Here is a 26,870-nt window from a genome sequence, read left to right on the forward strand (position 1 = left end):
TGACACTAGCTGTACTAATAAACTTTTTACATTTTCTTCATTTATTTTGTTAACAATAGGCATACAATAATTTAGTTATAGGAAGCCAGAGAATTTATACTACAATAAAAGAACAAAAACACAAACTATGGCAATTATGTTTAAAACTTAAAGAACGTTTTATTTACACCACAAAAACATCAACAAATTATGAAGAATGTGCACTGCATTGAAAGTATAATACTTGTTTCGTTAAAATGCATAAAACTAATTAAAACATTATTAGAAATCATATAAGTTTGAAAGTAACAAAATAGTTTCGAACCAATTTAGAACTGAAACTAAAATTTTTACACGCATTTACTTGAAACTTAAAAAATTATTTGAAGCTTGAAACGAAATATAACATTTAAACAACTCAAAGACTCTGAAGACTTTATAAGCTTAAATACTTATATTTTGATGTTACAGATAGTTATAAATCAAACTGTTTAACGGTCCTTGAAACATTGAATATTTCTTAATAAACACTTTTACTCTTAGTCTTGTTTTACTCTTAGTCTTTGTCTTTAAAAAATCTGGTCAAATTATTTTTACTTTTATTTTACTCAATGCACTGATAATATTTAAAAACTTTCAAGAGCAGTTGAAATTAGTTTAATAAAAAATGTGTTTGTGCACTATAGGTAAATAGTTTACAATTTTTATTTACTAAACCTGATCTTACTGTGATTTAGATGTTTTTACTTCTAAACTAATTTGAAAACTTTCAAAGATATATTTTTAAAACAAATCAAGGCGTATTGCAAACTTATTTTTTTAAAGTACAACTTTTTTCGATTTATTTGAACAGTAAAACAGTTTCTATGTGTATATTGTGCAAACCATATTGTAATAATCTTATAAACAAAACTGTAATTAAAAATGAAAACTTGATGTTAAAAGTGTTATAGATTTAATTATCAATTGTTTTGACTAACTAATAGTTTCCTTTCGTTTAGTCTACTATTTTTTTTCGATAGATAGTTTAAAAGCTTTGTTTAGCCGTTTATCTAAATTTATTATAGTTATTTACTGTACAGTTATTTACAAATAATTTGTTTAAAAGCACTAAAAACTACTTTAAATTACCATCCAGCTAAAATATATTAATTATAATGCGTGTAAAAATGTTTTTGTATACAACATAAAAAGCATCTTACGAAAAATTAGAATTGTTTTTGTACAATAAGTAAATAAGTGTACACTTTTGAACTACTAAACCTTATCTCATTACAAATAAGTTATTGTTTTTTCTGAACAGTACACTTAATTTTTTTTTCTTTTGAAAGTAATTGAAGATGAATTACAAGCTTATTTTGAAAAAAAAGTAAAACTTTTTTCAGTTAAAAAAAAAATAAAAATCGTTTTTTGCATAAACTGTGCAAACTGTGAACAAAATAAAAATATGAAACCAAGTACTACTTACTATGTTTTTAAGTTAAAAGTATTTAAAATCTACTTAACTAAATGCTTAGAGTATAGACTTGTTTAAAACAAATTAAACTTATAATAAAGCTATATATGAAGCTTCTGAGTATTAGAAGTTTTGCGAACAGGGTTTCAAACATATAAATACTACTAAATAAACTAAGCTTCATTACACTTGCATATTTTTTTACACCTAAATAAGTGTAAAAAAAATATTAGTGTAATGAATGAAAAATTGAGTTTATAAACTCAAAAATATAGTTGTGAGCGAAAGGCAATATAGTCGAATGGTTGTTACATTTGGATTTGAACTCAACGACCGAGATCAAGTCAGCTGCCATCTAATTTTTTGTAAGATATATCTATTTATACATTTATCAAAACGTTTTATACAGTAAAGATTTTGAATCTGAGTAAAGTTAATAAAGATAGCTGAACAAGCTACTTAAATATACTTTTACCAATAACTAAAATAATATGATTGCAAAGCACTTTAATCAGTTTAAAAGAATAGTAACTTTTAAGATAACTTTTGAAAGTTGTATTTATGTTCAATGTTTATGTATAAAAACTTTAGTTTAGCATTTTAATTTATTAGCAAGTATATTAACTTATTATTCCAGCTTAAAAAACCAAGCAAATATTTTTTCTCTTAAAAGTATAAAAAATCGTCCAGCAGCTATGTATTGTTACGTCACTATAAAATAACTTATTTTATGATATCTACTGAAAACACGAATTTAGTTGCAAAAAATTTTTGTACAGTCAGTTACTTAAGTATGCTTCTTATTAGAAAGAGTTCAACTATAACTATAGACAATGAATTGGATAAATTACCAAAAACGGTTAGTTAAGTCTTTATTATTTAATTTACATTTAAACATAAGCAAATATTGTTTTATTCTAAGTTGTCTTAGATGTTTAAAAATATCTTTAGCTAAATTTTCAATAGTTTAGATTTAATCAATAGCTAATAATTAAATGTTATAAAATAGTTTAAATAAAAATGTTGTTTGTAACAGTAAAACAAAACTTAAAGTTGTTTAACATTCACCAAAAAATTAATGTTTTTAATTTCATTATCATATCTTGATGCTTTTTGAAATAATAAATAAAACAGTTTTTTTACTTTTATTTTAAAAGTGTATTGCTGTGTATATATTCTAAAACAAGCTAAACTTTTGTTGTAGAAAATATAAGTTTGTTTGATAAGTAATAACTAGTTTATATCTGAATAGACATTGTTGTATTTTCACTTGAACTTACATAAATCAAACATTTAAGCTGTACTTTTCTATATTGTTATCTCTATTCTATTACATCTATACTATGTTATTTATAAAGTTCAAAGCAGTATAGTGTTAGTAAAATAAACAGTTGTGATTTCAAGTTTTGATTAGTTTTTAAGTTTTGACTGTATGTATGTTTTAACTGCTTAATAATATTTTTTTGATACAGTTATGTTCAAAATAAAAAAAAATGCTGTGACTTTTGGTCAACAGCTTTTATTTTATTAAAATGATAAAATTAATTTTGAAAACGTCTTTGTGCACATATAGCTGAATTAAACTAAGGAAATGTAAACTGCTTTTCAACTTTAATAAGTTCAAAATCTCATTTTAATGACTAAAAGTTACTTCTGACAATTTTCCAAACAAAAAGATCTATTGAAGTTCAGAAATTAAAAGCTGGTATTAATAGAAATCGTTTTAGTATATAACGTTCTTAAATTTACTCTACTCATTTATTTATTTAGATAAATCTGCTTTTATATGAAATGAGTTTAAGTCTTTAAGCCAATTTTTTCAAGCTTATTTTTTAGGTTGTAATAAACCCTACATTTTGTTTATTAATTCCTGACAACTTGATATCAAGTTTTATTTTGTCAGTTGTTATTTACATAACTTGTACAGTATTTTTATTTGTAAAACCTAACATACCATTTTAAAGTATGAATTTGTTTCAAAAACATAAAAATCTCATAAAAAGTAGAAATATATACAAGTTCGTTGGTAGATTAAATTTGTTATTTATTTTTTGATGAACTTTTTTATTATAATCAAATTGATTATAACCTAGTTACAAATACAGAGAAAATAGAATGTAAAAACCCTACAGTTGTAGCTAAACACTACTGAAAACTTCTTTGATTCTACCAAATTAAGCTAAAAGAACCGGAATAAAAGTACTCAACACCATATGTTTTATTTCAGAGTTCGTGCGAAGCAGGGAGCGTAACAGCCAGAAGTTCTATCAGCAGCTCGTCGCCTGCCAGCATTTCAGCCACTTCATTGAAACGAGGTGCTTGGAAACCAGCGATGTCACAACCAGAACTCTGGTGTTCTTCGACAACTGCCTCGACAGGATCACCTCGGATAACCAGCTGGAAAGCGTTCGGTTGATCGAATCCGACGTTGCTACTAGGTTTGTTGGGTTGTAGAAATTGTACTTTTATAAATGGTATAAAAAAATAAAGAAAAAATTTAAAATTTTTTAAATTTAGCTTTAGCATTAGTTGACTCTTAATTTTAACCTTTTTTTTTATTCGATAACTTATTTGATAGCTTTTAGTGAATATAAATTCAATTTTTTTTAAGACATTCAAATAAAAATAAAGTAATTTTGATTGTAAATTTAATTGCTTAAATTTTTTCTACTAAAACGTCTAATCGAACAGTGATCACACCATCATAATAATCCCGCCTGAAGAGAAGCCTTCGGACAAAGGTGGTTACACTTACACAACCTTCCCCCAAATACAGCAGCACCTCTTCCCCCTTGACGACAACCCCGACAAGGGGCAGCAACAGTTGTCAGTTCATTCGAGAAGAACCGCCCACGAAGTCAGAACACAACAGAAAGTTTGTTTTATTTATGTTTTTTAAATTCACCTTTATAGCAGGTATTTTTATTGCAAATTTGGCTAAAAATTTTTAATGTATAATCTGATGTTAACGTTTTCCATGACAGCTCTCCCGAATGCACCTGAACAACCCGGCGAAGTGGAGCAAGTTGTTGCAGGCGCACGCCTACGGATGCTGGTTCGCCTGCTTGGATTCGCAAACTGACGATTGCAGCAACTTGCAGGCCATGCTGCGCGCTGCATTCGAGGTTTTGCGGGTGATGCACGAGCAAGACTGCATGTGCTTCAACGACGAAACTTACTACAGGTTCGTTTCTTGTATCAAGCTGTTCAGGTTTGTTTACATAAAGCTGTGGTGAACTCATAACTATTGATGTAGAACGTAAGAAATAGGTAGAAGTTTATATTTATAAGGTTTTATGTAAGTGTGCTGTGTTTTCTAATATACTAAATATATATAAATTAGAGTTTGGAATATACTATATCTTACTCAAGATAACTATTGTTATATACAACTGGGTTTTTAAAATATCAAAAGATGCTTTACAATGTATTTTCAATATTTTTGAGAATTTCTTATAGATTTAATTTTTATCCGAACGGGAAATAAAACCTCAGCTTTAAGTTTTTTATTAATCATAAATCAATCAACAGAGTGATGTTCCACTTGAGTCACAAGCACGACAGACCATGTTTAGCGAAGAGAGTGTTCATGTTGTCACAACTCCACAATGAACAGATCACAGCTATCACGTACGGTCTTTACAACAAGGCAGTGTTGGAAGGAACCTGGTTGGACAACCACCAAAGCGGGTTCGTATTAAATTGTTGCTTTTTTCAGATGTGTTATATATTTGAAGTGTTTCGGCAATAATGTTTAACACAACCTTGACGCTTATATTTTGATAACTAATTGTTATGTGCTAAAAGTGGTGATATATCAAAAAAAAGCTGATGATGTTATACAGATTTTTGATGTAAGTTTTACTAACAAAGTCATGTACGTGACTACAATTTGACTTTAGTAAATAACAAACGTCTTTAATAATTTTTTTTTATGGTTTACATAAATAGCTTTAGTGGTATACTTAAGCTGTATGTTGAATAAACAATTAATTTTTATTATACATAACATGTAGTTTTTTAATTTCAATATAACTTTTCAAGTAGTACCACATAAGCTATTTTATAGGTTTCATTCTAACTCCTTTTGCTGTTTTTTAAATTTTATCTTGAAATTAAGTACCCTTACTATTTTAACATATGTTATAATAGTAATTAATGTTTTGTACAGAAAAGTATAAAGTAAAGGTAAGAATGTTTTTTATTTACTTATTTACATTGCTGATTAAAAGTAAATTTTAAAAGAAGTACTAAATTTTGAAATATAGTTTTAATTATTGTCTAGTTTCATAACTTGAAATAAAAGTCATAAAATTATCTGTTGAATATATACTATTCAAATGAAACTTCATTAAACTTTAGTTTTAGCAAGTTCCATTGATAAATACAAGCTGACTGTTGATGAGACACTTGAATTATTTTCAAGTGTTCCAATCTTTTTAGTAACTAATGAATCGTGAAATTTGTCTTTTATATTGTAATTGACTGCCATAATGTTTTTATAGTTCCGTTTTAACAGCTAAGTGTGTTTATGTTTATCTCTTCAAAACATAATGTTTTTACAAATTCATTAAAGAGCAAAAACACTATTGTTATTGAATAAAAGTTTTTTTAACTAAAAAAATTGAATTTTTACAAGACCTTATAATTACTTTTGTAAACTCTTAATTGAAGTTGTTTATAAAAAAAATAATTAGATTTTGATTGATAAAAACCTAGTAAGTTTAAGGCTTGTATAAACATTTTTTTTAAACAAACCTATATTAAAATAGGTTGTATCACTTGAACTTAATTTATTTGCTGAATAAATAGTAAAATAATAGTTTGTAACAAAGATTAGTTGTCAAGTTACTACAGTATAATTTTTAAAATTAAACAAATGAATTTCGGTTGTTAAAACGCGGGAACTTGTTTTGTTTGTTCAATTTCAATCATAAGCTAACAATGATTAACTATAGGCGTTATAAACCTGATCAATTTCCTAATAATGACCAAGTGTTTGATGTAATTTTTATATATTTTTTTCCTTTTTAAATTTTAGACAAATTTTTTGGATACAAATAAAAAAAAAAGTAAAATTCTAAAGTTCAATTTTTAGTTTTACGTTAATTTAATTTTACAGGCCAATTAATCATATCACTTATATGCAATAATCAGGAGAAATTTTAAAACTTACCCACATATGTTGTTTATAAAATTAGTTTAATGTAAAAGCTGTTTTAACATACATCAAAAAATTAGTAACTTTTAAGAAAAATATACTTGCTTTGTAAAACAGTATTAAATAAGCTGATTTTTTTTGCCAAGTATGAACTTTTTATGGTTGTTAAATATGTTTTAAGTTTTAATTTGTAAAATTTCACTGAGTTATAACCTCTTTGTGTATATAAAATGACCGAATCATTAATAATATTGCATCATTTTTTAATAATAATTTCACCAATTGTAAGATAGCTCAAGTTTAAATGACTAATACCAACGTAAATTACCAAAATAATAATATAGTTGCACTATGTATTGAGAACTTACTTTAATTTTGTAATTGTGTTGGTAATAAACTTTGTTTGAGAAAATTTGAAAAAAATTAAAAACAAAAATAAATCTATTAAAAATTTCAAATTAGAAAATATATGTTTAAATTTAGTGTGTTACAAAACAAATAAATCACTTCTTTTTCACAGCTTTATTAAACTTAAGATATTGAATTAAATGTTTATACCTTAAGAAAAAGTGTTAATAATAAGAGTTGTAATAAAAAGTTTTTCTTTTCTTTTAGTGTTAAGAGTTCTATAATTAAAATTATGTAATTTTAAAAGCTATAAATTATTATTAATTTCTTGTACTATTTTTTTCTTTGTTATAAAATATACTAATTTAGAGACTAAACAATTTGTTTTTTTTTTTGTTTTAAGTTCATTAGTTATTTAAGAACTTCAAAACTGATGATATTTTCAAAACAAAACACTTTTTATCAATTAAATTAAATTTTTATGGAACCGAACAAATTTGATTTTTTGGAGACAGTCAATATTTATTTATGGTTAAACAAAATATTTTTAAAAGAATTATCTTGTTCAACAATTGGAACTATAATAGTTTTCTGTATTGTTTAAAAATATTTTTATTTGTTTCTTAAAATTTTGTTTTCCTCAACGTACTTTACTCATAAAACTATTAATGAAATTTTTTAATTATTGTACTTAATTGACATTTGCTCACATACAAATATGTACATAAACTTTTAATAAGTTTATGTAACCTTAAATGTATTTTAGTTTTTATCTATATATTTGATAATCAAATAGAATATACTAAAGAATATCTATAATAACCAACCTTACAAAAAAAAATTTCACTAATTTATGCAGCTAAATAATCAAAATATTTACGCTTATAGATCAAAGTTTTTTTCAATAAAAATAAAAGTAGTGTACACATAAGTAAATTTATTTTAAATATATATTTTCTCAACTAATCATTCCAGCTATTCGTTGTGGAAGAAGGTGCAGAATGTGTGGCGGGCAACCGTGATGTTCAGGATTCTCTACACGGATCTGAAGATCAGGTTCCTCCTCGTCGGAAAATAGCGGTTATGACGTCAGCACCTCGTATGACGTCACTGAGGAAATAAGGAAGGATAAGGAAGACAGCAACGTTGAAGCGAAACCTCGGAAGGAAGACTGCGGAAGTACGGGTTTGTGTGTTAGAAGTTTGAAGTTTTTATAATACTTTTTGTTTACATTGGTTTTATGTGGTAGTTATATCGTGTATATTTAAACACATATTAAACTACATACATGTAAATGATAACTTTTTCGAAAGTAAATGTTGAACAAAGGCTGGCTAAACAGAAATCAAGTAGTTTTATTACAACACAAAACTGTTGTAAATAATTAAAAGTCAAAATGAAGTTACGTTTATACTAAGCTACTAATTATGTTTTGTGGTTTAAATTGAAAAGTTATATACTTTTGTATTAGCAATAAATTTCAAGTTGATTAAAGATACTACTTCAAGTAGTTTTTAGTATTTTTCTTATCGATTGAGTTTAGTGGTTTAATATTAGTGTTCGCGTTATTCAACCAGTTATATAACAAAATAATTACATTTTAAGGAGGTCAAAGCGATCATGGTTACAATTCGATGCCTAAACAATTGGTTAGAAGATCTCAAAGTGAAAATAATGAAAGGAAAACAGAAGGTATCATATTATGATATCTTATTTTTTATTTTTGTAGCTGTAATTTTGGTTTTAATAAACTAGCTTGATTAAGTATTTTTCAATTTGCATAATAAATTAAGAATGAATCTTGTACAACTAGCTTTTGAATTTTTTTGAAACTTTATTGTTATTAAAAATGTTGAAAACCATAATGAATAGATGCTGCAGAAATCGCAAAGCCGAATATCAAGCCGCCTAAAACGTTAGATCTTGCCATTAACAAAATAGAAGCTGTTTCAGGTTTCTTATCTATTAGTTTTTATTATCTGCACTGCATTTTTGTAATTTTACTCAAAGTTTATAATATAGTAATAAAAGTAAATTCAAAAAACTATTTCTTCTTATTTGATTGGAATAAGTGTTATTTATGTAAGTTATACTAAAACTTAATTTAAATTAATTCAAAATAAAGGCTTACACTTATCAATACAACTAGTTTAAATATAATAGCACACTAGTTTCTTAATTTTTAACACCAAAATAAATAACAGCAAATGAGAAAGCATCCCACGCGCAAAACAACAGAAACTCAGCATTACTGGTTTGTTTTAATTTATAATCACAAATAATAAGTTTAAACAACATACCAGTTGTAACTTATTTGCATGACTTCAGATGTAGATTATCATTACAGCTAAGCTATTAGCTTGTTTTAAACTTATATTTATACATATAAATGAGTAGTTTAAATATTTCCAATATTACATATTTTAAATTAAATGCAAACAACCACAGGAAGACGTCGGACGGATCCACGATCAAGCAATCCCCCACTCAGGTGGACCACATCGTTCGGAGCAGACAGCAAGTTCCTGTCAAGCATGAGTGATTCCGACCAGTTGAGGTGTCAGGAACTGAGCAACAGGAGAAGCTCGGCAACGCCCTCCGGTGACAATAAGGGAGAATTAAAATTGAAAGGTTGGAAATAAATTAGTAAATTAATAAGAAGTGTGTAGTTAGCTGCAATGGAATGAAAACTTGTGTATGTGTTATGCTATTTATAAAAAAAAGTTTAATAGTCAATTTATTGTGTATACTTACATAGTAACAAGTAAACTTTATAATTACTGTTTATAAGTTTCCGATGAGTTTTACGCACAAAGCAATGATCACAATATTTTTTTCAATAACAAACTATTTATATATACGTATATACTTTTATAAATTTCTGCAGTTATATGTTATAGATCTGAGAAAAAGTTGGTTTTCTAAAGGTGTAACGTTAATTGCTAAGTATGATAAAAAGCAATAAAACATTAGTTTTATTCAAATAAAGTTTTTAAAATTAAGTAGTAAATACTATTCCATCAACTGTTTGAACTTCTACCAACGAAAATTAAATTACCTGTAATTACTTTTCATAGGTGGGATTTCCCCTCTTATAGCACAAAAAGACTTTATCGAAGCTTCGCACAACTCAACACCGCCACCCGGTGGGCAAAATGATTTAAACGGGAGAAAAAGCAGGTTTGAAAGATGTATTAGTAGTTATGAATAATTATATTAAGAGGTTGTACAGCAAAGTGAATATATATTTGATTGTCAATGTTATTAAAACTGTTTTAATTAATAAAAATTTTACTAACTGTTTTTTATAATATGTTTTTTAAAGTTTAGTAGAATGTAGATTAGTTAGTAGGTATTTAAAAATTTTGTCTTACTTTAGGTCGAACAGTGGCACAATATTCTCTCCATCTCAGTTCCTAAGCAACAAATTACCGGCAGTTGCTGCTAGCAACAGCATTAAGAACTCGCCTCAAGTTGAGAAAAATCCCCTAATGGACAACCCCTTGATGAATAACGGTAAATTTATGTTTATTTGATTGATAAAAAAACCGTTAAGTATATTTTTTTAGATGTTTAATATGTGAAGAAATCAGAAATGTACTATGAATAAACTTAACTTGTTATTAGTAGAAACCTAAATAATAAAAGTATTTATGTTAATAGTATCTTATCTATAAAAACTATTTACTTATTAATAGTTATTTAAGTTTGCATAAAATCTCATAAAAAACTACAATATGCATTTGACACAAGACTTTTTCAAACAACTACAAAGTTTAACATTATTTTTAACCTAGAATTTTTTTTTTTAACCACAGACCCTGTTGAGAAATTGAAGATTTCAGAAATGAGTATTCAGAGTACGCCTCTGAAGCCGGTAGACAAATCAGTGAAGAGAAAGGACATTTCTCATCTGATGTCGGATCCGCTTTCTCCCTTCACCACTGTCGGCGCTGCTGAGAAGAAAACTGAAGTATCTTCAATGAAACCAGGTATGCCGTTTTGTTTATTGTATATATTTCTAATGTAATGCTTCATAAACTCTTTCGATAAACAAATAAAAAATGGTTAGAACCATCAAAAAAATCAGTCTCAGTCTTATACAAATGCTAAACTGTTTCGGTGTATAACTTTTTTATTTTGCATGGTCTTGTTTTTACAAACCCTAGAGATTTTGTGATTTAGAGAAAATAACTTTAAACTTTTGGTTTGAAGAACTTAAGTTATAAATGCACTCGTTTTAAACTATCATTTATACATGAACAAGTACATTAATTTTTAAATATTTTATATTTTACAACCAGCAACAAGTAACAGTCTGAAGAGAAATTTAGTTGACGAAATCGAAAATCAAATGAAGAAAGAAGAAGCGTTGCTTAGCAACAAGCAACAAAACCAGTCAGCGGTGAAAGAATTGTCCAGGTTATTTTTTGCAAATATTTTTTTACTCATTAATTCTGGCAAGCAAACCTGTTAAAATGTATCTGAATTGTCTTAATTTTTTGTTGGTACTCCGTTCTAAAAGCTCTAAACCAGGAGTCGGCACCCTTTAGTGACTCGCGGGCCAATTTTAATAGAAAAAAATTGCTCGCGAGCCGCACTATTTAGAAAAAAGTCTTTGAGGGCCGCACTTATTTTGAAATAGTTGTAATAATTACTAAAAAAATACTGTTTGAAACCAAAAAAATGATAAAATTAGCAATAATAAAGCAATTAATAAATAATTAGCAATTTGCTTGTATACTTTTCAATCAAGATTTTTTTATTAAAATAATTCAAACTTTATGTATTTTATCATACAAATACAATTTATTTTATTTAGGACAAACGAAATAGGAAAGCAAAGAAAAGAAGCCACCCGCTTTCCAGTACTTCAAGGTTTGTTCAAAGTTATTTATAACTATTAGATTATTAACTATGTTTGTACGAGTTGGATCTTTATGTATTTTATGAAAAAGTTTTTTTTAATAGATATGTAATTTTTGTTTTATACTGATTAATTTATTTTTTCAGCAACACAGAGGAAGCAATATTAAAAACACCGCGAAGACAAAGTTCCAACTCGTCTAACAACAGTCCATTCAGAGTTCGTTTTTATTTATCTTCAAAATTTGGAAATTGAAAAAACTTGGAATTTGACAATTTAGAATAACAAAAACCTTTAGGCTATAAAAATATTAGCTTTTATTAATTAATACAAAAAATTTACCAACAGTTGTAAGTTTTCTAAAAAAAAAACTAATAATTTTCTCAGACGTCATCAACGAGCACAGACGAGTTGTACGAACTGGCATTTCCGTATTTGTCCTCACTAGTCCTCCGTAAAGAAGTGGAGAGTTTGCTTCAAAATGAGGGCATACAAGTTGTTGCAACACCACAGTTCGTTGATCAACACCCCATCATTTACTGGAACTTAGTGAGTTGATGTTGTAATTGTTGAATGGATGACACTTATTGTTAAATAATTTAGTACATTTTTAAAACTAGATAGCTGATTAGTTAACTAGGCCAAACTTGCTTTTTAATTTATTGGGAAATTAGTTTAAATCAGGGTTTCCCAAACTTTTTTCCAAAAGTCCCCTTAAACCGAAATTAAAAAAGCTATGGCTCCCTCCAAAAAGATAACTCAAAAAACTACCATTAAAAACACATAAGACTTTTTTTGCTCTTCATCATCAACTCCAGAATATTTAGTGTAAGTTTCAAAACTAAACATCATCATTTTTAAAATATCTAGTGTAAATTTCAAATTTCATTTTGGGAAACCCTGGTTAAAATTTAAGTATGCTACTTTTGAATTTTAAATAGTCTTCATTTAGTTAGCAAACGATATAAAAAAATAAAATATTTATTATTTTGCATTAATGTTGTTGATTTTCGTTAAAGTTATACTTGTTTCTGAAATTTGTGCCACAATATTTTTGCTACAAATTATCTACTTTATCACTTATGATGTATGATAAACTTTTAAAAGCTGAATTGAAGTTATGTATTTTTTACCACAATGCAATGTTCAGGTATGGTATTTCAAGAGGTTGAACTTACCGACGAACTTGTTCGACCTGCTGCAAAGTTCTCAGCAGTTGAAGCATTACAGCCACGTGAAAACAAAAGTTGCAGTCAATTTGATGTGGGACAGCTTGAACTTGCACGAACAAAACAGAGATCCCATATACGTCGTGTGGCCGCAAAGTTTGTTGTGTTCTGTGATAATAAGTGAATTAAATAATGTTCATTCAGTTTTCCGCTTTGTTTGGTAATAACTTATACAAATAATTTTAACTACATTTTTTATAAATAGTTGGTTTTACATTAAATTTTCTTTTTTTTATACCAAAAATAATCAATAACTGAGCTTTTACGACTGAAGTTTTTGTTATGTTTAAAAAAAAATATCTTCACATAATGTATAAAAATTTGTTTGTGCAAAAGTAAACAACTACCAAAGTTTTATAAAAACGTCATAATACTAAAAAAAGTCAGGAACTAACTCCCTACTCACAGTAGCGAGCAAATCGTCCAATCACAACACTTCGAAGTACCCGAAATCACTCATCCATAGCATCAAGAACTCGATTGTGAACGACGACGACGTCAGGTCGCCGCTAGTGGCGCTCTTGCACTTCAACAGGGGTCTGAACATCAGGGGGAGCTGTTACAGGGAAATATTGTTCTTCATCATAGTGGCACTCGGCAAAAGTTCCATAGATATCGGTCTGTTTATTTAAAGTAAAGCCTTATCTTTTATATTATATGACCTTGATGTTTTAATGCAAATGAAATAGTTTTGGAGTAGGCAATCTAAGTATTATTTTATATAAAATAATTCATTTATTGTAATTTATTTCTATTGTATTAGATGTTATTTTATGATAATTAATACTAAACATCAATTTCTTTGCATAAAAGACTCTTCTATCAAAGGTAAAAGAGCTCAATTAAAAATTTGTTAAAATCAAGGGAAAAAATAACAAGAAAAGAAGCTCTTAGTTAAGATCGATAGTTCGTTTTAGCTTCTTTGTTTTTATTTTGTTAACAGTATTTTAGAATTGATATGCTTCAAGCGGTATGTGGTTGTTTTTGTGCAGTTCCATAAAATTTCTTCCGGCTTTATCATAATCCCACCCGTTGTTGTGCAGACATTCGTGCGAATATTTCTCGTTCATTCCTGAGTCTTTCATGAAAGTTTTCAACATCTCCGTTCGCACGTCACACGGCGGTCGTGGCAACTGGTTGATTGCGGCCACCTTGGCGGCGTTTTCTTTCTTTTCGGCGACCGATTGGTTCCTGATATGGAGCATGTCGCTCAGTATTGTAAATTTAATTTCAGCGGAAATTGCGCAGGATATGCTTCTGGTGAAGGCGCGAACTTTACCACCGGCTTCTTCAAAAGTGCCGCTGATAACGTAACTGATGAACTCACTAGAGCAGAACGTGACATCACAAACAAAGCTGTCCATGATGTGTTTTGATAAGGGTAGCTTGCGCAACGCTTTCACAATTTCCTCTCTCCCAAAGTTATACTTTTTGGAATCGGACTTATTACAACCGACTCTGACTTTCTGTCGGTTGTTTGGTGTGCACTCCTTGCACACTTCCAAGTATTTTTTCATTGTAGAATCTTTATCATTGCTAGAAATTGTCAAGCTAAACTGTGAATCTTTACAGTAAAAGTTGCTTGCATCATCTGAGGTTTTTACTTTGTCAAGGCAACTGAATAAGTTTTTGACATGATTGATGAACACTTCTTTTGCACTATCAGAAAGCAGCATAAAGTTGCTTCCCATAGTTTTTGGTATTTCATACTCTGCAACATCTATTTTAACTGGAGGCTCATAATCTCTGCAGTTAAGTTTGATCAAGTCTGGAAAGAGTTTTCGCCAGTTGCTTATATCATTTACAGTTGCATCTTGACTGCTATCGTATAACTTAAGCTCAATTAAATTCCAATCTCTTAATGCTTTCAAATCTTTTACGATTTTAATGTGATTTTCAGCAACTGAGAGACGGTTAATATTGGGAAACATATCAATGAGGCTGTTTTTGAGAAAGCCAATTGATTTATAACTTAAGTTATTTTTTTCTAAATTTAATGTTGTGATTCTTTTATTTTGATCACTTCCTCTGAACAGCGAATCTAATGTTTTTACAATAATTGTAAAATACTCGCTTCTATGCAGGTTAATTCTGATACCTTGCTTCTTCAGAGTTTTGTCAAAGCTGAGACCGCTCAAGTCAAGAACGCCTTGTTCTAAATAGACCCGGCTTTTGATGCACTGCTTAATGCTTTCTAGTTGGTCGTCACGGTATACATCAGACTTTGCTGTGTACCTAACTACTTTCAGCATATCATTACCGAAACTGCTGGTAAGTTGACGGTTGCAACTCAACAGCGCATCTGCTTTGCCTTTTCCAAGCACATAGAAACTAGCATCACCGTTGAAAACGTGATACTGCCTGTATTCTATGGGAGCATCAATAATTTTACTCATTTTTTCAATCAATTGAGTTTCAACTTCATCTGCGCCTCGAAATACTTTTATTTGGTACCAGGCGTTTTCTACATCAACTTTTGACTTATTGATGTTGTTGAAGTTGTTTTTGATTGCGGCAGGAGATATTTTGATATTTTCTCTCCTGTCAATTTTAAACTTTCTTATTATTGATCCTCTGTTTCGGCTCAACGGGTCACTGTGAAATTTAATACATTAAAGTTTTGTTTTACAAGGTAGTAAAACCTTGTACTCATAACCAAAACCTTGTACTCAAAACAATTGAATTTTTATTCAATATTATATTTTGATAAATGTTTTAGTTATTTTTATTATTAGTCTTAAGAGTTTACGTATAATAAAAAAGTACAAAAACTTCATATTTCAATTATACGAAAAATAAGTTTAAAAAAAACAAACAACAACTTACAATTTCTTTTTGTGAGCGTATAAGTCTCCCTTCATAATGACACAACCGTCATTATCTATATCATTATTATTTTGTGGTCGTCGTTTTCCAAGGCGGTCATAAACTGTTTTCCTTTAAAATAGTTTTTGTTTAACAATTTAAAAGTTTCATTATCAAATCGAAAAAATATACCATTCATGAGGAACGGTCTATAAAGCGTTACAAACAATTTATAAAACCTGAGTTACTGTAGTCTCAAATTTAAATATAAAATAGAATATCATAAGTATAGTATTGAGAAAAACAAACTACTGTTGAATAAATAATTTAAAAACATTGCGATTCAATATTTGTATTCAAGCTAACTTTGTAAATAACCAACTTTCAATTTCATTTTTAAATAACTCAACTTAATTCTATTTAAACTAGTTGTTAATTAAAACCTTTGTTTTCCTAGACGACCCTTGACTTTGTAACATTTCATTTTGTTTTTGTAACGTTTTCTACCACTTTTGTACGATATAGAACATTTTTCTAATGTCTTAGGTTCGTAACAATCTCCGTGATCAACATGATGTAATGAGATGTTAAGTCTTTCATCATGATCATTGTTTTTTTTATGAGATTCTGAAAAATAGTTTGTTTCGACGTTTAGCTAATTTACATGACTAAAAATATTATAAAAACACATTTACCTAGGTAACTTAAAAACTTATATAACTTAATAACGGTAAGAAAAAACATCTTAATAATTTTATAAGAACACTGTAAACATTACCTCTGCTTTTAGGTGGTTTATATAATTGAATACTTTTCTTTTGAACTGTAATGTTTTTCATTTTTGACAGTAAATCTTCCATATTTGTCATTATTTATTTGCGTTATATGTTACTAAGCTGTTCTGAAAATACGCCACTAGTTAGTTTAAGTACAGTCATCTATTCATTTTTCTAAAATACATATATTAAATAAAAATTAGAGACATGTATCATAAAACCATTTTTGTTGTGCAAAAAAGTAAAACATGTTTCAGCTAATACTAATCAACTACTTTTGTTAGCAACTAATTATATCATAAACGTTAATTAAGTAGCTTTAGGTTTTATCAGAGTAAGATAAAAAGTAAGATCAATTAAGTAAGATCAAAAGTTTAAAATTACATAATTAATTTGTGTTAATGTAATTATAAACTGTTAATAACTGTTAAAAACTGTTAAAATTACGAGTAAATTCAGTTTGAAACTTGCTTTGTTATATTTTAAATCCCACAATACTAACTATAAGTAACAAATATAGTTTTATAATTTTTAAAACAATTGTAGTTATAACATTAAACTTTAAAATTATTTAAGTTAAAAGAAGCATAACTAACTTAAGCTTTTAACACAAACTAAATTTTACATAAATTATTATTTGGTGTGCTGCTATAATTAGACTGAATATCTGATGCAATACTACTCTAAAATACTAATTTACAAGTATGACTTAGTTATAAGTACTAAATTATAACTTAAATGTCCTTTCTCGAGAATTTTCTTAAACCTGTCGTCTCAATAACTATAGGTTTTTATATTTACTTATAAACAACTTTGTCATATTAATCTTACATTATATTATAATTATATTTTTTCTAACTATTTTATCAAAGTCATCAAGTGATATCTATCACTTAATACAATACACTTTTAGCTAGCTTTAATTCTAACCTAATCATAATGTAAACTAAAAACAAACAAAAAGTGCCTTGGTTTGTTAACAAAATTAAACTTGTCTGACTTTTTTTGCTTAACTTTTAATAAACAATGAGTTTTTATAAACTTTCATGTATTATTTTTTTCAAAGGTAAAACTATTTTGTTATTGTACTAGCCAAATCATATCTATTTATTTTTAGATACTAAAGTATAATAAAAACATGGTCAACTTTAGAACTTGAACAAACAATTTTTCATATAAAATAACAATATTAAACTTTAAGACTATTCCAGCTAGTAAAAAACTAATTTACGTAAGCTTCCGTACAAACTAAAACTTACATGTTGCTCTCTTGACTGCTAAGCTCAAATGAAAAAAATTTGATAAGTTCAACTATTTATACAAAAACTGCGCCAACTAGTGGCAATTGCGTCAGTATTCGAATATGGCCATTTTTTTGTCTGGCACCAGTACTCAGGGTTAAAACAATAAATAATGCAAGTAACTTCTAGCAACGTTCTGACTTTTTTTGCTTAACTTTTAATAAACAATAAGTTTTTATAAATTTTCATGTATTATTTTTTTCAAAGGTAAAACTATTTTTTTATTGTACTAGCCAAATCATATCTATTTATTTTTAGATACTAAAGTATAATAAAAACATGGTCAACTTTAGAACTTGAACAAACAATTTTTTATACAATTAACAATATTGAACGTACGAAAAAAAAAAGCGCTCAAATATTTGGTCCTAGGACCTGATGTACGAAAAAACCTTTCGGTTATTGAGTCATACACCAGGATACAGTTTAATGTCATGTCCAGGACAGAATACTAAACTTAACTAACTAAATATAACTATTTAAGCTAGTACAAAACTAATTTGCATAAGCTTTTGCACAAATATCGAAAGCCGTCCTCTAGTTTTTGTTTAATTTTATACATGTCAGTCTTATATTCAATAAAAAACTAAATTTTGCCAAATCTCGGTTCAGTTTATTTTCAAACATGACCAATGGGATTTATCAGTGCAAACACTTTTATTTCTTAAAATATTAGACTGTAGTCTAAATTAAACTATTTATCTATAATAATAATAAACTGAAAGTATCCAAACGAAAGTATGATATTTAAAATGATTGAGTTACAGTAAAGCCTTATGTTTTATATTATATGACCTTGATGTTTTAATGCAAATGAAATAGTTTTGGAGTAGGCAATCTAAGTATTATTTTTATATAAAATAATTCATTTATTGTAATTTATTTCTATTGTATTAGATATTATTTTATGATAATTAATACTAAACATCAATTTCTTTGCATAAAAAACTCTTCTATCAAAGGTTTTCGCATTCTTTTCTGCGGATATATCAGTGAAAACTTTTATTTTACTTAGACCATTTTTTAGCTTATACTTATTGATAATATAAAAACTTATTTTTTTTTAATTAAAATTTATTAAAATTGTAAAAGAAAACAACAACAAATAAAAGAGCTCAATTAAAAATTTGTTAAAATCAAGGGAAAAAATAACAAGAAAAGAAGCTTTTAGTTAAGATCGATAGTTCGTTTTAGCTTCTTTGTTTTTATTTTGTTAACAGTATTTTAGAATTGATATGCTTCAAGCGGTATGTGGTTGTTTTTGTGCAGTTCCATAAAATTTCTTCCGGCTTTATCATAATCCCACCCGTTGTTGTGCAGACATTCGTGCGAATATTTCTCGTTCATTCCTGAGTCTTTCATGAAAGTTTTCAACATCTCCGTTCGCACGTCACACGGCGGTCGTGGCAACTGGTTGATTGCGGCCACCTTGGCGGCGTTTTCTTTCTTTTCGGCGACCGATTGGTTCCTGATATGGAGCATGTCGCTCAGTATTGTAAATTTAATTTCAGCGGAAATTGCGCAGGATATGCTTCTGGTGAAGGCGCGAACTTTACCACCGGCTTCTTCAAAAGTGCCGCTGATAACGTAACTGATGAACTCACTAGAGCAGAACGTGACATCACAAACAAAGCTGTCCATGATGTGTTTTGATAAGGGTAGCTTGCGCAACGCTTTCACAATTTCCTCTCTCCCAAAGTTATACTTTTTGGAATCGGACTTATTACAACCGACTCTGACTTTCTGTCGGTTGTTTGGTGTGCACTCCTTGCACACTTCCAAGTATTTTTTCATTGTAGAATCTTTATCATTGCTAGAAATTGTCAAGCTAAACTGTGAATCTTTACAGTAAAAGTTGCTTGCATCATCTGAGGTTTTTACTTTGTCAAGGCAACTGAATAAGTTTTTGACATGATTGATGAACACTTCTTTTGCACTATCAGAAAGCAGCATAAAGTTGCTTCCCATAGTTTTTGGTATTTCATACTCTGCAACATCTATTTTAACTGGAGGCTCATAATCTCTGCAGTTAAGTTTGATCAAGTCTGGAAAGAGTTTTCGCCAGTTGCTTATATCATTTACAGTTGCATCTTGACTGCTATCGTATAACTTAAGCTCAATTAAATTCCAATCTCTTAATGCTTTCAAATCTTTTACGATTTTAATGTGATTTTCAGCAACTGAGAGACGGTTAATATTGGGAAACATATCAATGAGGCTGTTTTTGAGAAAGCCAATTGATTTATAACTTAAGTTATTTTTTTCTAAATTTAATGTTGTGATTCTTTTATTTTGATCACTTCCTCTGAACAGCGAATCTAATGTTTTTACAATAATTGTAAAATACTCGCTTCTATGCAGGTTAATTCTGATACCTTGCTTCTTCAGAGTTTTGTCAAAGCTGAGACCGCTCAAGTCAAGAACGCCTTGTTCTAAATAGACCCGGCTTTTGATGCACTGCTTAATGCTTTCTAGTTGGTCGTCACGGTATACATCAGACTTTGCTGTGTACCTAACTACTTTCAGCATATCATTACCGAAACTGCTGGTAAGTTGACGGTTGCAACTCAACAGCGCATCTGCTTTGCCTTTTCCAAGCACATAGAAACTAGCATCACCGTTGAAAACGTGATACTGCCTGTATTCTATGGGAGCATCAATAATTTTACTCATTTTTTCAATCAATTGAGTTTCAACTTCATCTGCGCCTCGAAATACTTTTATTTGGTACCAGGCGTTTTCTACATCAACTTTTGACTTATTGATGTTGTTGAAGTTGTTTTTGATTGCGGCAGGAGATATTTTGATATTTTCTCTCCTGTCAATTTTAAACTTTCTTATTATTGATCCTCTGTTTCGGCTCAACGGGTCACTGTGAAATTTAATACATTAAAGTTTTGTTTTACAAGGTAGTAAAACCTTGTACTCATAACCAAAACCTTGTACTCAAAACAATTGAATTTTTATTCAATATTATATTTTGATAAATGTTTTAGTTATTTTTATTATTAGTCTTAAGAGTTTACGTATAATAAAAAAGTACAAAAACTTAATATTTCAATTATACGAAAAATAAGTTTAAAAAAAACAAACAACAACTTACAATTTCTTTTTGTGAGCGTATAAGTCTCCCTTCATAATGACACAACCGTCATTATCTATATCATTATTATTTTGTGGTCGTCGTTTTCCAAGGCGGTCATAAACTGTTTTCCTTTAAAATAGTTTTTGTTTAACAATTTAAAAGTTTCATTATCAAATCGAAAAAATATACCATTCATGAGGAACGGTCTATAAAGCGTTACAAACAATTTATAAAACCTGAGTTACTGTAGTCTCAAATTTAAATATAAAATAGAATATCATAAGTATAGTATTGAGAAAAACAAACTACTGTTGAATAAATAATTTAAAAACATTGCGATTCAATATTTGTATTCAAGCTAACTTTGTAAATAACCAACTTTCAATTTCATTTTTAAATAACTCAACTTAATTCTATTTAAACTAGTTGTTAATTAAAACCTTTGTTTTCCTAGACGACCCTTGACTTTGTAACATTTCATTTTGTTTTTGTAACGTTTTCTACCACTTTTGTACGATATAGAACATTTTTCTAATGTCTTAGGTTCGTAACAATCTCCGTGATCAACATGATGTAATGAGATGTTAAGTCTTTCATCATGATCATTGTTTTTTTTATGAGATTCTGAAAAATAGTTTGTTTCGACGTTTAGCTAATTTACATGACTAAAAATATTATAAAAACACATTTACCTAGGTAACTTAAAAACTTATATAACTTAATAACGGTAAGAAAAAACATCTTAATAATTTTATAAGAACACTGTAAACATTACCTCTGCTTTTAGGTGGTTTATATAATTGAATACTTTTCTTTTGAACTGTAATGTTTTTCATTTTTGACAGTAAATCTTCCATATTTGTCATTATTTATTTGCGTTATATGTTACTAAGCTGTTCTGAAAATACGCCACTAGTTAGTTTAAGTACAGTCATCTATTCATTTTTCTAAAATACATATATTAAATAAAAATTAGAGACATGTATCATAAAACCATTTTTGTTGTGCAAAAAAGTAAAACATGTTTCAGCTAATACTTATCAACTACTTTTGTTAGCAACTAATTATATCATAAACGTTAATTAAGTAGCTTTAGGTTTTATCAGAGTAAGATAAAAAGTAAGATCAATTAAGTAAGATCAAAAGTTTAAAATTACATAATTAATTTGTGTTAATGTAATTATAAACTGTTAATAACTGTTAAAAACTGTTAAAATTACGAGTAAATTCAGTTTGAAACTTGCTTTGTTATATTTTAAATCCCACAATACTAACTATAAGTAACAAATATAGTTTTATAATTTTTAAAACAATTGTAGTTATAACATTAAACTTTAAAATTATTTAAGTTAAAAGAAGCATAACTAACTTAAGCTTTTAACACAAACTAAATTTTACATAAATTATTATTTGGTGTGCTGCTATAATTAGACTGAATATCTGGTGCAATACTACTCTAAAATACTAATTTACAAGTATGATTTAGTTATAAGTACTAAATTATAACTTAAATGTCCTTTCTCGAGAATTTTCTTAAACCTGTCGTCTCAATAACTATAGGTTTTTATATTTACTTATAAACAACTTTGTCATATTAATCTTACATTATATTATAATTATATTTTTTCTAACTATTTTATCAAAGTCATCAAGTGATATCTATCACTTAATACAATACACTTTTAGCTAGCTTTAATTCTAACCTAATCATAATGTAAACTAAAAACAAACAAAAAGTGCCTTGGTTTGTTAACAAAATTAAACTTGTCTGACTTTTTTTGCTTAACTTTTAATAAACAATGAGTTTTTATAAACTTTCATGTATTATTTTTTTCAAAGGTAAAACTATTTTGTTATTGTACTAGCCAAATCATATCTATTTATTTTTAGATACTAAAGTATAATAAAAACATGGTCAACTTTAGAACTTGAACAAACAATTTTTCATATAAAATAACAATATTAAACTTTAAGACTATTCCAGCTAGTAAAAAACTAATTTACGTAAGCTTCCGTACAAACTAAAACTTACATGTTGCTCTCTTGACTGCTAAGCTCAAATGAAAAAAATTTGATAAGTTCAACTATTTATACAAAAACTGCGCCAACTAGTGGCAATTGCGTCAGTATTCGAATATGGCCATTATTTTGTCTGGCACCAGTACTCAGGGTTAAAACAATAAATAATGCAAGTAACTTCTAGCAACGTTCTGACTTTTTTTGCTTAACTTTTAATAAACAATAAGTTTTTATAAATTTTCATGTATTATTTTTTTCAAAGGTAAAACTATTTTTTTATTGTACTAGCCAAATCATATCTATTTATTTTTAGATACTAAAGTATAATAAAAACATGGTCAACTTTAGAACTTGAACAAACAATTTTTTATACAATTAACAATATTGAACGTACGAAAAAAAAAGCGCTCAAATATTTGGTCCTAGGACCTGATGTACGAAAAAACCTTTCGGTTATTGAGTCATACACCAGGATACAGTTTAATGTCATGTCCAGGACAGAATACTAAACTTAACTAACTAAATATAACTATTTAAGCTAGTACAAAACTAATTTGCATAAGCTTTTGCACAAATATCGAAAGCCGTCCTCTAGTTTTTGTTTAATTTTATACATGTCAGTCTTATATTCAATAAAAAACTAAATTTTGCCAAATCTCGGTTCAGTTTATTTTCAAACATGACCAATGGGATTTATCAGTGCAAACACTTTTATTTCTTAAAATATTAGACTGTAGTCTAAATTAAACTATTTATCTATAATAATAATAAACTGAAAGTATCCAAACGAAAGTATGATATTTAAAATGATTGAGTTACAGTAAAGCCTTATGTTTTATATTATATGACCTTGATGTTTTAATGCAAATGAAATAGTTTTGGAGTAGGCAATCTAAGTATTATTTTTATATAAAATAATTCATTTATTGTAATTTATTTCTATTGTATTAGATATTATTTTATGATAATTAATACTAAACATCAATTTCTTTGCATAAAAAACTCTTCTATCAAAGGTTTTCGCATTCTTTTCTGCGGATATATCAGTGAAAACTTTTATTTTACTTAGACCATTTTTTAGCTTATACTTATTGATAATATAAAAACTTATTTTTTTTTAATTAAAATTTATTAAAATTGTAAAAGAAAACAACAACAAATAAAAGAGCTCAATTAAAAATTTGTTAAAATCAAGGGAAAAAATAACAAGAAAAGAAGCTTTTAGTTAAGATCGATAGTTCGTTTTAGCTTCTTTGTTTTTATTTTGTTAACAGTATTTTAGAATTGATATGCTTCAAGCGGTATGTGGTTGTTTTTGTGCAGTTCCATAAAATTTCTTCCGGCTTTATCATAATCCCACCCGTTGTTGTGCAGACATTCGTGCGAATATTTCTCGTTCATTCCTGAGTCTTTCATGAAAGTTTTCAACATCTCCGTTCGCACGTCACACGGCGGTCGTGGCAACTGGTTGATTGCGGCCACCTTGGCGGCGTTTTCTTTCTTTTCGGCGACCGATTGGTTCCTGATATGGAGCATGTCGCTCAGTATTGTAAATTTAATTTCAGCGGAAATTGCGCAGGATATGCTTCTGGTGAAGGCGCGAACTTTACCACCGGCTTCTTCAAAAGTGCCGCTGATAACGTAACTGATGAACTCACTAGAGCAGAACGTGACATCACAAACAAAGCTGTCCATGATGTGTTTTGATAAGGGTAGCTTGCGCAACGCTTTCACAATTTCCTCTCTCCCAAAGTTATACTTTTTGGAATCGGACTTATTACAACCGACTCTGACTTTCTGTCGGTTGTTTGGTGTGCACTCCTTGCACACTTCCAAGTATTTTTTCATTGTAGAATCTTTATCATTGCTAGAAATTGTCAAGCTAAACTGTGAATCTTTACAGTAAAAGTTGCTTGCATCATCTGAGGTTTTTACTTTGTCAAGGCAACTGAATAAGTTTTTGACATGATTGATGAACACTTCTTTTGCACTATCAGAAAGCAGCATAAAGTTGCTTCCCATAGTTTTTGGTATTTCATACTCTGCAACATCTATTTTAACTGGAGGCTCATAATCTCTGCAGTTAAGTTTGATCAAGTCTGGAAAGAGTTTTCGCCAGTTGCTTATATCATTTACAGTTGCATCTTGACTGCTATCGTATAACTTAAGCTCAATTAAATTCCAATCTCTTAATGCTTTCAAATCTTTTACGATTTTAATGTGATTTTCAGCAACTGAGAGACGGTTAATATTGGGAAACATATCAATGAGGCTGTTTTTGAGAAAGCCAATTGATTTATAACTTAATTATTTTTTTCTAAATTTAATGTTGTGATTCTTTTATTTTGATCACTTCCTCTGAACAGCGAATCTAATGTTTTTACAATAATTGTAAAATACTCGCTTCTATGCAGGTTAATTCTGATACCTTGCTTCTTCAGAGTTTTGTCAAAGCTGAGACCGCTCAAGTCAAGAACGCCTTGTTCTAAATAGACCCGGCTTTTGATGCACTGCTTAATGCTTTCTAGTTGGTCGTCACGGTATACATCAGACTTTGCTGTGTACCTAACTACTTTCAGCATATCATTACCGAAACTGCTGGTAAGTTGACGGTTGCAACTCAACAGCGCATCTGCTTTGCCTTTTCCAAGCACATAGAAACTAGCATCACCGTTGAAAACGTGATACTGCCTGTATTCTATGGGAGCATCAATAATTTTACTCATTTTTTCAATCAATTGAGTTTCAACTTCATCTGCGCCTCGAAATACTTTTATTTGGTACCAGGCGTTTTCTACATCAACTTTTGACTTATTGATGTTGTTGAAGTTGTTTTTGATTGCGGCAGGAGATATTTTGATATTTTCTCTCCTGTCAATTTTAAACTTTCTTATTATTGATCCTCTGTTTCGGCTCAACGGGTCACTGTGAAATTTAATACATTAAAGTTTTGTTTTACAAGGTAGTAAAACCTTGTACTCATAACCAAAACCTTGTACTCAAAACAATTGAATTTTTATTCAATATTATATTTTGATAAATGTTTTAGTTATTTTTATTATTAGTCTTAAGAGTTTACGTATAATAAAAAAGTACAAAAACTTAATATTTCAATTATACGAAAAATAAGTTTAAAAAAAACAAACAACAACTTACAATTTCTTTTTGTGAGCGTATAAGTCTCCCTTCATAATGACACAACCGTCATTATCTATATCATTATTATTTTGTGGTCGTCGTTTTCCAAGGCGGTCATAAACTGTTTTCCTTTAAAATAGTTTTTGTTTAACAATTTAAAAGTTTCATTATCAAATCGAAAAAATATACCATTCATGAGGAACGGTCTATAAAGCGTTACAAACAATTTATAAAACCTGAGTTACTGTAGTCTCAAATTTAAATATAAAATAGAATATCATAAGTATAGTATTGAGAAAAACAAACTACTGCTGAATAAATAATTTAAAAACATTGCGATTCAATATTTGTATTCAAGCTAACTTTGTAAATAACCAACTTTCAATTTCATTTTTAAATAACTCAACTTAATTCTATTTAAACTAGTTGTTAATTAAAACCTTTGTTTTCCTAGACGACCCTTGACTTTGTAACATTTCATTTTGTTTTTGTAACGTTTTCTACCACTTTTGTACGATATAGAACATTTTTCTAATGTCTTAGGTTCGTAACAATCTCCGTGATCAACATGATGTAATGAGATGTTAAGTCTTTCATCATGATCATTGTTTTTTTTATGAGATTCTGAAAAATAGTTTGTTTCGACGTTTAGCTAATTTACATGACTAAAAATATTATAAAAACACATTTACCTAGGTAACTTAAA

At 28.4% G+C, this 26,870-nt stretch overlaps 4 protein-coding genes across 4 annotated transcripts; 1 reads left to right on the plus strand and 3 right to left on the minus strand.

The window, feature by feature from the left end:
* The first annotated feature begins 646 nt into the window (after positions 1-646).
* LOC145842326 (DENN domain-containing protein 4B-like) lies at positions 647-13,672 on the plus strand. The gene is made up of 19 exons (XM_082949751.1): positions 647-665; positions 3,663-3,873; positions 4,127-4,310; positions 4,420-4,619; positions 4,967-5,125; positions 7,920-8,010; positions 8,060-8,129; positions 8,550-8,636; positions 8,817-8,897; positions 9,393-9,575; positions 10,022-10,124; positions 10,324-10,460; positions 10,763-10,936; positions 11,249-11,349; positions 11,767-11,822; positions 11,958-12,030; positions 12,199-12,360; positions 12,962-13,136; positions 13,449-13,672. The coding sequence occupies exons 1-19, from the start codon at positions 647-649 to the stop codon at positions 13,670-13,672; spliced, it is 2,490 nt and encodes an 829-aa protein (XP_082805877.1).
* Positions 13,673-13,987: 315 nt separating this feature from the next.
* On the minus strand, positions 13,988-15,901 carry LOC145842327 (nuclear RNA export factor 1-like). The gene is made up of 3 exons (XM_082949752.1): positions 15,867-15,901; positions 15,111-15,581; positions 13,988-14,981 (listed from the first exon to the last, which is right to left on the minus strand). The coding sequence occupies exons 1-3, from the start codon at positions 15,899-15,901 to the stop codon at positions 13,988-13,990; spliced, it is 1,500 nt and encodes a 499-aa protein (XP_082805878.1).
* Positions 15,902-19,146: 3,245 nt separating this feature from the next.
* Positions 19,147-21,060, minus strand: LOC145842328 (nuclear RNA export factor 1-like). Its single transcript, XM_082949753.1, has 3 exons — positions 21,026-21,060; positions 20,270-20,740; positions 19,147-20,140 (listed from the first exon to the last, which is right to left on the minus strand). Exons 1-3 carry the CDS (start codon positions 21,058-21,060, stop codon positions 19,147-19,149), a joined length of 1,500 nt encoding a protein of 499 aa, XP_082805879.1.
* Positions 21,061-24,304: 3,244 nt separating this feature from the next.
* Positions 24,305-26,217, minus strand: LOC145842330 (nuclear RNA export factor 1-like). Its single transcript, XM_082949755.1, has 3 exons — positions 26,183-26,217; positions 25,427-25,897; positions 24,305-25,298 (listed from the first exon to the last, which is right to left on the minus strand). The coding sequence occupies exons 1-3, from the start codon at positions 26,215-26,217 to the stop codon at positions 24,305-24,307; spliced, it is 1,500 nt and encodes a 499-aa protein (XP_082805881.1).
* Between the last annotated feature and the right edge of the window lie 653 nt (positions 26,218-26,870).

Source organism: Thalia democratica, chromosome 8 (genome assembly GCF_965202585.1).
Source record: "Thalia democratica chromosome 8, ktThaDemo2.hap1.1, whole genome shotgun sequence".
In the NCBI taxonomy this organism is placed as follows: Eukaryota; Metazoa; Chordata; class Thaliacea; order Salpida; family Salpidae; genus Thalia; species Thalia democratica.

Excerpts from the sequence above, each read along its gene's own strand:
- LOC145842326 (XM_082949751.1), top strand. Across the intron at positions 4,620-4,966 it reads AACGACGAAACTTACTACAG|AGTGATGTTCCACTTGAGTC; the intron begins GTTCGTTTCTTG and ends ATCAATCAACAG. Across the intron at positions 10,937-11,248 it reads AGTATCTTCAATGAAACCAG|CAACAAGTAACAGTCTGAAG; the intron begins GTATGCCGTTTT and ends TTTTACAACCAG.
- LOC145842328 (XM_082949753.1), bottom strand. The coding sequence starts at position 21,060 with ATGAAGGGAGACTTATACGCTCACAAAAAGAAATT. Across the intron at positions 20,741-21,025 it reads TACGCTCACAAAAAGAAATT|GAGAGAAAATATCAAAATAT; the intron begins GTAAGTTGTTGT and ends TAAAATTGACAG. Across the intron at positions 20,141-20,269 it reads ATTAACCTGCATAGAAGCGA|CCTCATTGATATGTTTCCCA; the intron begins GTATTTTACAAT and ends TCTCAAAAACAG.
- LOC145842330 (XM_082949755.1), bottom strand. The coding sequence starts at position 26,217 with ATGAAGGGAGACTTATACGCTCACAAAAAGAAATT. Across the intron at positions 25,898-26,182 it reads TACGCTCACAAAAAGAAATT|GAGAGAAAATATCAAAATAT; the intron begins GTAAGTTGTTGT and ends TAAAATTGACAG. Across the intron at positions 25,299-25,426 it reads ATTAACCTGCATAGAAGCGA|CCTCATTGATATGTTTCCCA; the intron begins GTATTTTACAAT and ends TCTCAAAAACAG.
- LOC145842327 (XM_082949752.1), bottom strand. The coding sequence starts at position 15,901 with ATGAAGGGAGACTTATACGCTCACAAAAAGAAATT. Across the intron at positions 15,582-15,866 it reads TACGCTCACAAAAAGAAATT|GAGAGAAAATATCAAAATAT; the intron begins GTAAGTTGTTGT and ends TAAAATTGACAG. Across the intron at positions 14,982-15,110 it reads ATTAACCTGCATAGAAGCGA|CCTCATTGATATGTTTCCCA; the intron begins GTATTTTACAAT and ends TCTCAAAAACAG.